Source organism: Montipora capricornis, chromosome 12 (genome assembly GCF_036669925.1).
Source record: "Montipora capricornis isolate CH-2021 chromosome 12, ASM3666992v2, whole genome shotgun sequence".
Taxonomy (NCBI): domain Eukaryota; kingdom Metazoa; phylum Cnidaria; class Anthozoa; order Scleractinia; family Acroporidae; genus Montipora; species Montipora capricornis.
In genome coordinates, this window is record NC_090894.1 from 17289373 (window position 1) to 17304339 (window position 14967).

The 14967-nt window shown below is 40.0% G+C and overlaps 2 protein-coding genes across 3 annotated transcripts in view; both read right to left on the reverse strand.

Moving 5' to 3' along the window:
- Positions 1 to 2937: 2937 nt before the first annotated feature.
- Positions 2938 to 13776, reverse strand: LOC138026020 (protein O-linked-mannose beta-1,2-N-acetylglucosaminyltransferase 1-like). Its single transcript, XM_068873192.1, has 9 exons — positions 11703 to 13776; positions 11008 to 11078; positions 10596 to 10775; positions 9199 to 9514; positions 7344 to 7612; positions 6156 to 6329; positions 5003 to 5070; positions 4378 to 4671; positions 2938 to 3801 (listed from the first exon to the last, which is right to left on the reverse strand). The coding sequence occupies exons 1-9, from the start codon at positions 11926 to 11928 to the stop codon at positions 3477 to 3479; spliced, it is 1923 nt and encodes a 640-aa protein (XP_068729293.1). The 5' UTR covers positions 11929 to 13776; the 3' UTR covers positions 2938 to 3476.
- A 182-nt stretch (positions 13777 to 13958) lies between these two features.
- The window catches only part of LOC138026021 (tRNA pseudouridine synthase Pus10-like), an 11168-nt gene continuing 10159 nt past the window's right edge, over positions 13959 to 14967 (reverse strand). For both annotated transcript variants that reach the window (XM_068873195.1, XM_068873193.1), the window contains exon 20: positions 13959 to 14912. In XM_068873195.1, coding sequence (XP_068729296.1) covers positions 14847 to 14912 — 66 coding nt within the window. In that variant the 3' untranslated portion in view covers positions 13959 to 14846. The remainder of the gene's footprint in view (positions 14913 to 14967) is intronic.

Sequence of the window (14967 nt, forward strand, 5' to 3'; positions counted from 1 at the left end):
GCGACGAGCACTGGACTTCGACAACAATCTATCGCCCGTCGAGACGAAATCAAAGTGAGCTGCATTTACCTGAAGTACATGGTAATTTGACGATTGAGTTTCTTGTCTTCACGCACGCAATCAAATAGGAAGAGGTTTTCGCCTCCAAGAGCTAATATGTTGTTTGTTTCAATAAATATTTCGCTGGAAAAGGATTCTGTGGTATTTTCTGCCTTTGTGAATTATAATATCATGTTGTGTATTGAATTTTCGAGCTTAAGGTTCAAATGTGATGTGGGAGAAGTTTTTTAGTATTGCTCTGTAAGCAGGAAGGGTTCACAGGCCTGTTGGAAGCGTGCTTGTGTTTCAACAAAACGAGCCCCAAAATCAATGAAAACTTGTGACGTAGATGAATAATAAAGTAGCTGCTATTTCCAAAATGATGGAATTACCTGGTGATAAATAACGTCGTACGCGTCTTGGAGAGTAAATTTTGACTTTGCATAAACAAGAGTTGGGCGATTGTGATCTTTGTTTTGACTTCGCTCATTTCATTGTCAACCTTTATAACACTTGACAAAAAAAGAAACTTACAAAACCGCGCTATCTTGCCATCATTTAACACAGATGCTTCACTGTTTGGCGAGTAAACATGCCGCGGTAACTTAATCACGGCGCCCGCTGAATTCCGGCCATGTCACTTTCGATTTTGCAATTTACTTGAACGTAGCAAAAATCTCCCAAAATGTTTGTCGCTGATTGTAACTTTTTATATTCTATATTCACGGTTCAAAATTAATGTTGTTTTCATGCCGTAAATATTTTATTCTCGATCGACCGTCCGGGAAACTTCCTTCTGCTCTTTCTGAAAACTGTGTATCAACAGTTATTTGCTTTTTCATCAATATTTGTTTTGCATAAAGCAAGCTAACAGAATCTGTACCTTGCTGAGTTCGCATTTGTTAGCGTTAATAGTATTTTCGGTCAGATGTTTCTGTTTTTTATGAGGGGTTTATTGTTTTGGTCTCCCATCCTAACACTAACCCCGCGAAACAGGGATTGACTTCAATGAAGTTTAGTATTACAAAGCTTTCAGATGCTCAGAGGGCACACTTGTGGTGAAAAGAAGTTGTGAGGGAACTTGAAAATTATCAACATGTCAGCCCAGAAGCCAATGTTTCTCGCTTCTCTTTTATTTGTTATTCTTCAGAGACTGGAATGCTGTATTTCAATACCACACAATTCAGTGCCTTCTGATTTTCTGTAGCACGTACCACAGGCAAACCAGTGTATGCTTCACAGAAGCATCTAGTCTTATTTACACATTGTTTGATTTTGCTGAATAGGCCCTTTGCCATCCAGGGGCCCGTTTCTCGAAAGTCCCGAAACTTTTCGGGCCCTAAAAGTCATTTGTGAAACTGCCAACCGCTTGTTTTGGAAAGCCGATCTTTTAACATGTTTTCAAGGTAACAAAAACAAAACTTACTGTGTTATTTGACGACTTAAATCCTCTCCGTTCTTGAGATACAGAGAGAATTGGGACACCCGAAAATGGCCCGACAAGTTTCGGGACTCTCGAGAACGGGCCCCAGGACAGAATTCTTTTACATTTTTCAAACCGCTCTAAAAACACGCACTTAAACGTCAGTGGCCTCAAAATTGACCCTTCCCTAATTTCACTTTGCTCTTTTCATTTTTGGCATCTATATTGTACCAGGACCACTTTTTGTGATTGACAAGGGCACGTGACACGGTCACGCAAAGGGCCTAAAGGACGTTTTCAACCAACCTCTAGAGACACCAATAACAATAGAGAAATGTGCGACTTCTGGTGGACGAACAAAAGAAGCTAATGAGAGATTTTTTGTTTCGTCCACCAACATCGTGACGATGACGTCACGTGAAAACCACCTATTGAGAGAGAGAGAGGACTTTCAACAGTTTTTTTCCTTTTCTGAAGTATTCGTTCCTTTCTTGCCGTACAAATGTTCTGTCCTGGTAGGGAACAAGAAAGGTTGCGTGACGTTAAGTCGAAGGTCGATGTCGGTGTCGAAGGCTCGAAAGGGTTTCAACACTTAGAAGACACCCTCTTGAGATCGAATGACCCTACAAAACTGTATCGAGTAACAGCAATGTACCATATGAAACATCGATTATTTCCAAACAAGATGTGATCATTGTTGTGATGTAATAAATTACCTTGGCAACGGGAAAGCCCGGCAAAAACACCCTATCTTTTGGATTTGGTTTCTCATATCTCAAAATCGACCTCGGTGACCGCCCTTTTTATTGCTGAAAAGTGATTAGAAGGCCACGATAAAACTTTCGTCGGCAAAGTTTAAAAAAATTCTGTCTAGCGGATTCAGAGCCACTTTAACAGATCAAAGAATTAAGGTGCCTCTGAATCCGCAAGACAGAATTTTTTTTAACTTTGCAGAAAGTTTCATCTTGCCCTTCTGATTACTTTAACAATACCAGCTGCCGGCTAAAGAAACAAAGTTTACATAAAAGCGAGAAAAACCATATCGATTCGAAAGTCTTTGCCACCATCCTGCCGCCCTTTAGACGCGACTGATGTGCCATCACTATGGTACACTGTAAAAAGCATTCAAAATACTTGTGTCTACCATAGTAAGACCCTAACCTAGTTAATTAAGTGTGATTTCAACCACTGAAAGGTATAAAGTTAACGTAACAACGCCGCACTGTTTCAACAAGTTCTTTTTTAGTTTAAGGCAAGTCTGTGATAAACTTCACTTTAAAAAGTAATTTTATTCTATATCTCAAGTTTAAAGTAAATATTTCAAATTATTATTTCGCAAGTAATTCTCGGGCTAAATGGAGAAGTCTGATTGGCTGGCTTTCGGTCGGGATTTTACAGTACGGACCATTACCACGGAAACAGCCCATTTCCGTATTTTTTCCCTCTCCCGACAAATTCAAGTTGCGCAAAACACAGAAGGTTAAATACGCGGAATTTAATTTTTTCACCACAACAGTACAATTACAGTAAGCTAAATTTAGTTTTATTTGTAAACTGAAAGGTTACCGTTCAAAGTTCGCTGACGGAAGACGAAGATAACGGAACATTCACCAAGCGGAGAAATGTCCCATCGCTCGAAGAAACGATGCCATTTAATAAGCAACTTACCAACCTCACTTGCTCAGGACCGAACTGGGTAATATTGGCCCTTGGTCGGTTTTACTGCCACGACCTGGGGCCAATATCTCCCAGTACGGCCCTCGCAATCGGTTGGAAAGAGGTTAATATTGACATTATAAAGAATATGAGAATGAAGGTTTTTCTTTAGCACATGAACAGAAAGAAAAATGTCTTAAGAACAAGTGTCCAAAATGATCCAAGACCAGAAAGTTCTAATAATTATAACGTGGTTTTGGTGGAGAATTTAATCAGTTTGTCAAGTTTTTTTGTTATCATTAATCAACCGCTTGGTTTGCTTTTCTTTTACCATGGAAAAACACCTGAAAACTGAAACTTAAATAGGATCCTTCGGTCGAGCGAATTTGTCTCGCAAATGAATCGGCGTTAAATGTTTAGGTTTGCTTTTGCAGTAAATAGAAGCAGGACATCCGATGGTAAGAATATGATTTTTCTTTATCCAAAATCTCCAAGCACTTTTGTGAAAGCCTCTGTTGTCCAAGTCCCACATCCGAAAGCATCGCGCAATGTTTCGCCACGTCTTAAAATCCGAAGGGTTTTTCATTTGAATATAGAACACGTATGTCTCCCCTTCCGTGTTTGGGACAAAGTCCTCTAAGACTACACATGGGCTCTTAGAATGGTTCAAAAGTTTTGCCTCCCTGAAACACAAAAAAAAATGACTTGAATCAATGAAGTCGTCTCAATATCAAAAGAATTTGGTCAGCAAGAGCAACTTTGGTTACTCCTACTTCACCTTTGGTAACTCTTGGTTTTCGTCTTTCCTATCATATGTCAGACGATTGAAAGGAGTTTACTGTAGAAACTCTGACGGCGACGTTCTAGAAAATGTTACCTAAAAATTCACTGAATGTGTAAGAATTGTAAAATCTGGGGAATAAAGAAGCAGAAAGAGAGTTGACAGCCAGTTGTTACAAAGAAACAATACGCTTTGTAAGTCATGTGTCGACGTTTACCAATTGACTTTCATGGCAAGTTTTCAGAGAACATTGGCCAACGTACCAAAAACCGTGATGCCAATACCGTGTTTTCTTTGATCCTCTTTACCTTATTGAACTTCTGCTTTTTAATTAGCCGACGTATTTGTCAAGAAAAGCCAAAAATTATAAGTAATCTAAACAGGTATATAGCAACGTAAGATTAAATAAAGAGCTTATAGTCATACAAAATCTAATATACCTAATTGGCCAAGCCGCTCCCTTCTTGTTGAAAATTACCTGATCAGATGAAGCATTTCCTTCTCATAGTTGTCTTTATACATCTTGTTGACATCAAACTGCACACCCATCACTGTGTTAAGCGCATGCGTATCAAAATAAACTTTTTGCATCATACTTCCTATATTGAGACCCTTGGCGCCAAAATGGAAAGTGCGGGATATGTCCGGTATAATGCACTCTCTTCCCTTTTTATTGGATTCCATTCTCATCCACATGTCCCAGTCATGTGGTTGTTCAGGTTTAGGCCATTTCTTTTCTAATTCGTCTTTAAATAATCTTCGACTGAGAACCCTGAAACAAGAACATAAATTTGATAGGTTTGTAATTGAAAGGTCAAATTTTCGACTTCTGTCGGAAGCATTGGGATTTTTTTCCCGAGTATTCCCAATTTGTCGTGGATAAACAACATTCATTTTCTGAGGTTAACACCTACCAAGTCGCAAAATCTCTGAGCAAACCTTACATCGCCAAGTGAGTCCTTAACTGGCATTTAACCAGAAAAAAAAGTCCCACGGAGCCGACGAAAACCTCCAATTTTCCCTTCCCAAATAAGGCCATGTCATTGTCATTTTTAGACTGTTTATACCAAGTAAAACTGATTGTTCCAAGACAACTTACTTACCAACCTAAGCCTGGCATTGTTTCAACTCTGTACAGCATGGCTGGATCGTTAGAAAGATGCTTGTAACCCTTCAGAGAGGAAACAAATAGCAAGGAAAGTGTGCAAACGAGCAAATCTGATACGAAATCCTTTGAGGAAAACGGCGATTGCGGTGGTTTAGCCGAGCCTACAAGTAAACATGAAGAGGCGTTCTACAAAATCCGGTATCTTAGGCACATGCGCATAATCTTTCGATCAATCGTGGACGCCTTAAAATTTTTGCGAACACTCTTTCCACTCTTTCCGTTTTCATTTCTTTTCCTTGACCACCAGGCATTTTAACTCTATACGGTTATTTCTGGAGGTCAGTTATTTCTGTATTTTTTATATCTTCCCTTTTATTATTGCAATATAATTTTAGAATGATAAACACATATGAAATGAAATGTTAATCATGAACCTATTGGGAACTCGTAAAAATCCGAGCACCAGATAGGATTCGAACCCACGACCCTCCGTGATCTACAATCTTGGACAGAATAAAATGGAACAGAAATGCCCGCTTTCCCTCTGTCCAAGATTGTAGTCGGATGCTCCAACCGATCACGAAGGGGTCGTGGGTTGGAATCCCATCTGGGGCTCGGATTTTTCCGAGTTCCCAATGGATTCATGATTAATATACTTTTAGGGTACAATAAAGTTTTTGTTGCTGTTTGGACTTCCACAATAGTCTGTTTATTATGACTAACAACAGCCACCTTTATTATCAGTCCTCCTTGGATGACTTTAAGCGAAGCAGGGAACAGAACAACCCCTCTTTGCGAATAAAGGAGACTACAAATGAACGCCCCAGTAAGTGAATGAAAGGATCTATTTTTTCGATGATAACATGGGGATACTAGTATGTAGGCAGGGTGTTGCAGCGGTTAATAAACACGGTGGGGGAGGGGGGAAGTGGGAGGAAGGGTGCCACTGTGTTGTTTTATTAGGCAAGAAACATATCCTCATATTATTTCTCAAAACTGGTGAGTGCATCGATACCGGCTACTAAGTACTGGAGAGTGACCCACAGGGAACCGGCTGTCACGTCAATATGTGACAGCTTTGGGTTTGATAATCAATGTAGTTACAGTTTAATGGTAAGTACTGGTATGTATAGAATGAGGGGATGTACCTGATCATTCCAAGCTGATATGCAATAGACACTTCTATCGTTTTCGAACACTGGCAGAAGCTGCTTAAAGTAGCTCAGAATATCCACAGACATAGTAAGGTCTTCCTCTAAAATTACAAGGTAGTTTGCAAGTGGATGCCGCGCAAACGAAGAAGCCAATGACCTCTTGTAATGCTGTAATCGAAAAAGAAATTTCACTTGTTCTTTTTATCGCGTCAAGTCATTTAGGTTAGCCGATCTTAAATCACAAAAGAAAGAACAAGGCTCCACCTTCTTTTATCAACGGCGAACGCAAGACTACATGAGCTCCACCAAAACTACACGAGAATACAAATTCCTCAGTTCTGTCAAATGAAAGAGTCATGATGTGGTGCAGTGGTTAGAATACCGGATTTGCATTCACATGAACGACGAGCTTCAAATTCCGGTTTGATTACTGGCTGGATTTGTACTTGGTGGTCACGTGCTCAACTTCACCACGCGCTGTGTAAGTAAACATCCGGTGGGATCCCTGCAGTTCGATTTCTCAATCACAAACGGCCCCACAATCCTCTTTTTTTTGTGATGTCAGTAACCCCTGGCCAATAGGGAGCTTAAGCACGCGCGTTTTTGAGACGCGAGCGGCAACCGGAAAAGAACATTTTGCGAGCCAGGACAGCGGTGTCTCCCAGATTTTTATACTAATCATCTCTAATGGAGAAAAGATACTTAGCAATGTAAATGTGGTTGTGTGAAGACAAGCTAAAAGAGAAAACACCTCACTTCCGGTTGCCGTGTGCGTCTCAAAAACGCGCGTGCTTAAGCTCCCTAATGACTCGTCTTCTAAACGGCCAGTTCGACTTCCAACTATTTCATGCTCCAATTCGGTTTTAAAATTCCCATTCACAAGAGCCACTCCAGTATGACTTTCGGATGTTTAGAATGGGCCACTTCCAAATTTCGTTCAACCTCTTTTTGAAAGTGAGGTCAAGTGCAAAGTCTTCCTCATGAAAACTAGACGTGTCCATTTATATGAAAAGTAGAATAATTACCATCATAAAAGGTTCGTAATTCGTCTTAAGAACAGTTTGAAATTGAAAGAGTTAGTTTGTCTTTATTTTGAATTCAAAAGAACAAATTCCACTCCCGACATTTTCAACTGGCCATGGGTTTCTGATTTGGCGCAGATTCGTGAAAATGAGACGCTACCTGAGATATCCTTGAATTGAGTTTTCCTGAACCGGCATGCTGCTCAACGTTCAAACCAAACAGTTTTGCTACAGACACTGGTTCGTCCAAAAAACCGTCAATAAACACTGTCACTAAACTTGTATCCAGCCCTTCTACCATGCGCAGACTCAAAAGCATGCGCAGTAAGTAGAAAGGTCTGTTGCTTGCCATCACTGCCAATGGTAACTTAAGTCGACTGCCATCTTGAAATGGAGGCGGATTAAAATCCAGAGACAACGGATTATCACCTGTGACGAAGAAAAATAAACAAAATAAAGAAGCCATAGCAACCTGGAATCTCCTTGACAAACACTGGTGAGAGCGAAATCAAAAGGTGAATCATAACATTCATTTCGCTTTTCTTCACTTTACCAAATAATCATCGTTCTCGGACCTACGATATTCTTCAGCAGTGTCCTGAAGGTCAAGAATGTTTCCGGTGTAAGGAAGCACCGGAAGGCATTTGATTCATGCCGCCTCATACCACGTATGTCCAGAAATGCACCTAATTAGATGCACGCCCAATTTTGACATCTGACAAGTAGTGTCCCTTTTAAGTCTAAGCAATTGCTACCTTTTTTTCAACAACAAGGTAAGGATAAAGGATAGCGTTATTTTTAGCTTTGGGTAAATACAGCAGCTAATCTTCACTTAAATAGCAGCATTTGGGGGACACTGTGTGACGTCTTTTGTCTGTATTCTGAGACACCAGTAATGTTGAAGTTGAAGAGAAGAGCAAGGGGACACTTCGTGACGCCTATTGAAATCTGCGTACATCCTCATACCTGGGGAAAGTCGTTTAAAAGGGTTAGAGCGCTTTTCAATTGAGTGTCGAAAGTAATTAGCGAATTACTTTGGTTTTGCACCTACTTCACATAGCGATTGGTTCAAAGTTCTAGCGCCACTTTTTCAACCAATCAGAAGTGAAACCAAAACCAATCGTGGCTCGCGCGTACACATTTTCCCGCCTTTTGTGTCGGCTACGTGTAATTACTTTGAGTTTTGATTGGTTTACTGGATTGTCTCCGTCCTTTTTGATTGGCCAAAGTAATTACTTTGGTTTTGGGTTTACCACGCTCATTTGAAAACCGCTCTATTCCTACCAAACATCAACAGCTATTATTCTTTGATTGCACTTGACATCACGGCGGCGATGTTGATGGAAAGAACAAAAGCGAAAAAGTCCCTTTGAGAATTTGCCTCTTTTATTACGCAAAACTTGAACTACATTTTTCTATTGTTTTGGCACCAACATGGTCGTCTGATCACGTGAGTGCAATCAAGAATACGGCTCAAATTTGTTCGGAAAAGTAAAAGAGTACAGGGAAAGCGAACAAACACCACTAATCAGTTAAGAACATCTACATCTACATGTTCCAGCACTCGGCAAAGTCCCTTTTTGGCTTAAGGCTGTTTCTGCTTAGGTGGCCTAATACACCGTAAGCCTTTTTAAAAACAACACTGCCAAGCCGGCCATTTCTGCTGGAGAGAACAGGACAGCCACAGCACCGGGGACTACATCCCCTACTCTTATCGAATAGTGTGTGGATTCTTTAACGTCCCACAGGGAACTTATAAACATAGAAGGTATTTGTGAGACGGGGGCTACGGTTTTTAGTCCTTATCCGAGACTTGGAAGTCTAACAATTTGCAGATGAAATTACAAAGGCAGCACTTTCTCCTCAGTTATTTCAAGATCCTGAGTGTTGATCCGGCCGGGGCTCGAACCCGCGACCTCCCGCACGACAGCCCAATGCTCAACCAACTGAGCCACCGGTGTGCGGTCCGAAACGATAAAAGGGCAAGATACCACGCTGATTTAGAAAACACTTACAGCTACAAACGTGGCTATATCCCTCGTATTTTTCACAAAATTCTCTCCTTTGGTTATTGTCTTGTAAATCACTCCAGCTGCACTTGACGTAAATCTCAGGCAGTTGTTTGACCATAGTGTGTAGATACACAGCTGAACCCCAATTGTCACGTCCTGGTGCCTGCTGTAAACTTTCTCCGTGGACAATGGCGTGATTCTTGAATCGCTGAACAACAAATGCCCACATGGATCTCCACTTAATTTGACCAACATAAGTACTTCCGAGACTTTTGATGAATGCACGAACATCGCCATTAAGGCGAAGAGAAGCCTCATCCTTTGTAAGAACGCAAAACAAAAAATAATTTCAGTATTCAAGGCTCATCCCAACTCGATAACAACAATAAACATGACTTTAATCCGACTTGAAAGCAGAACAAATCTCTAATGATATTTTTTTAAAACTAAAACAATAACGCGAGCGAACAAATGTTAATCTTTCATTCTCTATTTGTACTCTGAAACCGCTCGTACCAATCTATTTTTAGGATACTTCGTTCACATTGTACGACGTGAACGAGAGGAATAATAGCGAAGGACGTTTTCATCGACGTCGGCGTCGTCACAAAAGGGAGTTTAAGAAACGACGACGGCTACGGCAACGACAACGCCAAAAAGTAGTAATATTATTGGATAAGGACAGTGCCTATCATGGTTATTGCGCATACGTTCTGCGCTTTTCGAGATACTCGGATTTCCTATGGGTGGTGCTCATTAATACGGGGATATTTTTGCGCGGTTTAAAACTATGCTGAAAAAACACAACTTAGCAAGTGCTCTTGGTATCCAAGAAGAAAATTGGGGGTAACCACGCATTTTTCAGAGGTAATTAAGGTTCAATACATTGCTTTGTATTTTAAAGCTCTTTACAAATATTGTTGGTTAATTATCTTCGAAAAATGCGTGGTTACCCCCAATTTTCTTTTTGGGTTTTAATAACACTTATTAAGATCTGCTTTTCCCGCATATTCAGTAAACCGCTCAAAAAAAATACCTTTGAATTAGCAGGCAACGTCCTTCAAAGAGGAAGAAATGATCGTGCTGCACGATCGGGCACGCATTGTTATACATTTCTCTCCCGTACTCGTCAAAACAACAACGTAAAATGACCAATTTTCACATGGCAGGTTTTGATGACAACTTGGACAAACAACAATGAATCGTTCCTTCTCTCTCTTTGCTTCAAATCCGTACGTACCAATCTGGTTAAAGTATACTTTGCCAATATCGTACAACATAAACAAGGTGGACATCGTGAAACACTTAGGACAGCTCAAACTAATAGTTTCACATGACGCTTTCGTCGCCATAGCCGTCGTGGTTTCTTAAATTCCCTAATGTTGCGGTCTCTCACTGACCTTGACGGCAAAGCAAATTATCCGACCAAGTTTGAGGTCTCGCAAATGATCCAGAAGTAACTCACTATCAGGTTGAGATTCGTATGTATCGTACCACCTTGATGACATCACAACGCCCGTCACTTCATTAATAACCAAGACATTCATCCCTCTTAATATCATCTCGGAGGTATCACGATGCTGCAGGAAGGAAAGAAAAGAGTGTCAGAAAGCCTTTCCTGTTTCATTTATTCTGCGACGTTGGCAAAAAATTTTGAACATATTTACAATCATCAGGTAAAACTGAAGGAAAAATGTAAATAATCTGATGATCGTTATGTTTAAGCAAGGGATAGTTCCTTATGCAACTCTCTTTTGGAGCAAATGCCATGATGAATAAATACAAACAGTTCATTTTTTAAATTTTAATCACCAGTTTCCCATTTATTGTAACTGTCACGTTGTCCTTGCTTGATAAAACCTCAATTTCCAAGTACTTGTTTCCTAAAACGAAAGAAAAATAAAGAGTGACACTAAATCTTACTTTGGAAATCAACTCAAATGAGCTGACAGCCTCTATTTGGAGTTGCTTAGGGAAATGGTAGGGAAATCTTGACTCGTTTCCAGGCCTATTCGTTTTTCCGTCTCCAACTTAGATCTTCTCAGTGACAAAACCGGGGAAACTGTTAGAAATTTCCGTGTCGGTTCGAAAAAGATCCAATACTCGTTAATGTAAAACCAATACATGTTTTATTTTTGGATAATAAATTAAACAACATTAAAAATGCCATAAATTTACTTGCTTTCCTGAAAAAATATAGATAGGTGGTTTCATGTTATGTCATCACTGCCAGACTGGTGGACGAAAACGAAAGATCTCTCATAAGCTCCTTTTGTTCGTACATTCTATCACTGTTATCTGTATTTGATGCATTAAAGCTCCCTTGTAACGCGCATTTGTTAAGTGGTGTTTTAATCTATTGCAGTTCTGCTGAATTAATCCCGCATCCCAAACAGCTGCTTTCATCAAACTAACATATTACATTTTATATCTTTGAGATCTAAATTAAGAAATAATTTATGATCAAGTTTGGTATTTTATTCGATGAATAACTGTATTAAGCTTACCAACAGAGGAAGCTGAAGCTTTTTCTGGCCTTATCCAATATAATGCAGAGGGAACGATTTCAAGCTGCTGTTTCTGGATTTGAAAACCATGTTGTGGAATAGATTCTGTGTCTTTATTTGATAATTCTGAAGCTGTGTGAAGCGTGAATAATATGTTGAAAAGCGATGTCCCAGCCATGACCACAATTAACACCACTATTATTTTGCGACGCTTTACCCCCATCATTCAATTGTCACAACGAAAACGAGACTTGTGAAGGATGCTTGGATAAGAATTTACCGGGAAACTTCATCACTGACTTCGGTTTCGGCAAAATTCGAACTCTACCATGTTTGATATATCCCGTGATTTCTTATATTTGTTGGAGTTCTCTTCACCGTAATGGGAGCCACGGCGAGCTTCTTTGAGGCTGGATTGCTGCCGCTATGGAGTACACTCGTTCAAACATTTACAGTAAGTGTAAAGTTATCTGCGGTCCATCGTCGTAGAATTACGTTCTGGCGTCTCACAAAATATCTCAGGGTTATCTGCCTGTGATTAGATACCAAATCCCTTGACTTACAAAACCAACCGCTCAAATACAATACAAGGGAAAACAGACCCAGCAAAATATTAGCAACATTTTGCTCGACGCGGTCGAGCAGGAGGATGAATATTTTGATGCATTTCTGAATATCTTTATGTAATTAACGGTAAGCTAAGTGAAAGGCCCGTGTTGCGTGACGGATATAAATGAGAGTTAATATGATAATTAATGTAAATACAAAACTTATTAGGATTGTTAAACTAGATTTCATTTGACGTCCATACTTACGTTACAAAATCTTTAAACTTACAAAACCAAACGCTGAAATATAGGTAACTCAACTAGGAAAAACAGCAAGAATACCCGTCCACTTATCTGTATACGAATGATTAGCAACAGACGATGCCGCTAAAAGAATGCAATAGTGGCAGGGTATTCTAGAATCGAAGGGCTCTGGATGGCCTGTTCGAGCTGGAAGATGAGTACAGTAAAACCCCGCGAGTAAGAACCTATTTTTTAAGAACCTGTTAGCCTAAAATTTGTGAGTTAGACCCCCTCTAAACAAGAACCTGTGGACCCTAAAATTTGAAGTCACAAAATATGGAATATCTTTGCATGTACTAAGTCTGGAGGGTTGAAATTTTGCAGGGTTGATGTGCTACCAAAACTACACATTGAAATAGTGATTATGATGTCACCATAGCAACATACTCGTTACCAGACCTCTACCTTTCCGATATCGAAAATGCCTACTTTGTTGCTTCAGAGTCTAACAGACTTCCTTATGCTTATGCTGTGTAATGTCCATATTCGCTCACACCCACTGAATGAACATCAAGAACAAATAACCCTTATTGGGGAGGGAAACTGATTTTACCCTTTGGATGGAGAGGGCCTGGAGCCCATTGTGTTGCTATGGAAACGTCACAGTGGGCCATATCATGGAACTTTGTAATGAGTATAAGAACTGTACAAAGTTTCAGTTCTATACAGAAAATGTCTTCAGAGATATTCAATTTTTTGTGATTTTACATCATTTTGTGTCCACTATGTGACGTCACAAGTCGTCTAATTTGCATAAATCAAAATCTTGAATAACTTGGCAACCAAGAGAGCTATGACAATAAAATAAACACCGTTCTTCATCATTTTGAAAGCTCTTTTAAACAAGCTAATAAAAAATTTTGTGTCATATGCACTTTAAGTAAAGTCACTGCTTACGAGCCAGAAGGCCCATCAGGCCGTCACTTATCTCCGGTTTCCGTAGCATGAAGCGACTAGGAGTATTTCTACTACCCCCTGGATGGGATGCTAGTCCATCGCAGGGTTACCCCAAGCATTTCGCCGGTACCCATTTAAACACCTGGGTGGAGAGAGGCACCGCGAGAGTAAAGTGTCTTGCCCAACAACACAACACAATGTCCCCCGTCCAGGACCCGAACCCGGACCACTCGATCCGGAGTCGAGCACACTAACCATGAGGCCACAGGTTCTTCCTTTCTAAAGAAATATGTGCACTTTGGGAAATAAGATCAATTGATTGATGTTCTGAAGATTGGTGTGATCTTTCGATTTTACTTATTATAGTCATTTTTATGTGAACTTTTAAGTTCTGTATGACTTTATTAAAATTCTATATAAGGGATAGAGAAAAACTGGCTGCTGCATGGGGGACGAAGGCCGAAAAGCCCTAAATTCTGCTATCTACAACGTGATTTTTTCCTTCAGAAAATAAGAACCTATTTAAGAACCATCTATGTAAGAACCTGTTTAGGCTAAATTTTAAAATGGAATATTCTTACTCGCCGGGGTTTTACTGTATATTTTAAGCATTTTATGGATATTTTCAAATATAATTAACAGTTAAAAAGAACGAAATCTTTGACAGAATGGCTCCGTGGGAGACTGATATAAATACTAAAGTTATTACGAAATCGTCATAAGCCAGTCTATGTCTGTCAAACTAAGATTATTTTAAGCCCGGTTTACACTACAGAAAATTTTCGGCACGGCTCGTGTGAAATTGGCACGGGTGCCTAAAAAGAGCTCGGCAAACTTTGTTTACACTACACCATTCTTATCCTATCAAAAATACCGTGCCAAAATTTTTGGGCCCGGCTAACTTCTCTTGTAGACATGCGCATTTCAATTATAATCAAGAACGTCCGCGTGATTTTGGTGGAGAATGAGCAGCCATCTTGAAATATACGCAAAAAAACCGCTAGCCTATATGAATTAAGGCTCAAATTTGGCCCTTTAAAGTGTTTACACTACTTGTTCTATCCGAACCGTGCCCAGTTTTTCAGCACCCGTACCATTTTCACCCGTGCTCGGACTACCTCGCCGAAGGTCCCAACACGGGTAAGAATTTTGGCTCGGCACGGATGAAATTTGGTACTGACAGGTTGTTTACACTGCAAATTTTATCCGAGCCGAATCCTTTTTTTTGCGACCCGTGCCAATTTCACCCGAACCGTGCCAAAAAATTTCTGTAGTGTAAACCGGGCTTTAGACGTCCATATTTGAGGAACAATATACAAAAATAAAGGCCTCATTCTTCCTCAGCTACTTATCCAAATGAATCTATGATTGGAGGCCGAAAAAGTGCGAAACAACGTCATGTGCATTTTCCAAGTCGATCGCTGTTCTCTTCTTTTCTGGGTGGCCAATCAACGTCAACAGACTGTGAAGAAAAATCAGGAATAACATTTTTAAATAAAATAATGGCGATTTAGCCC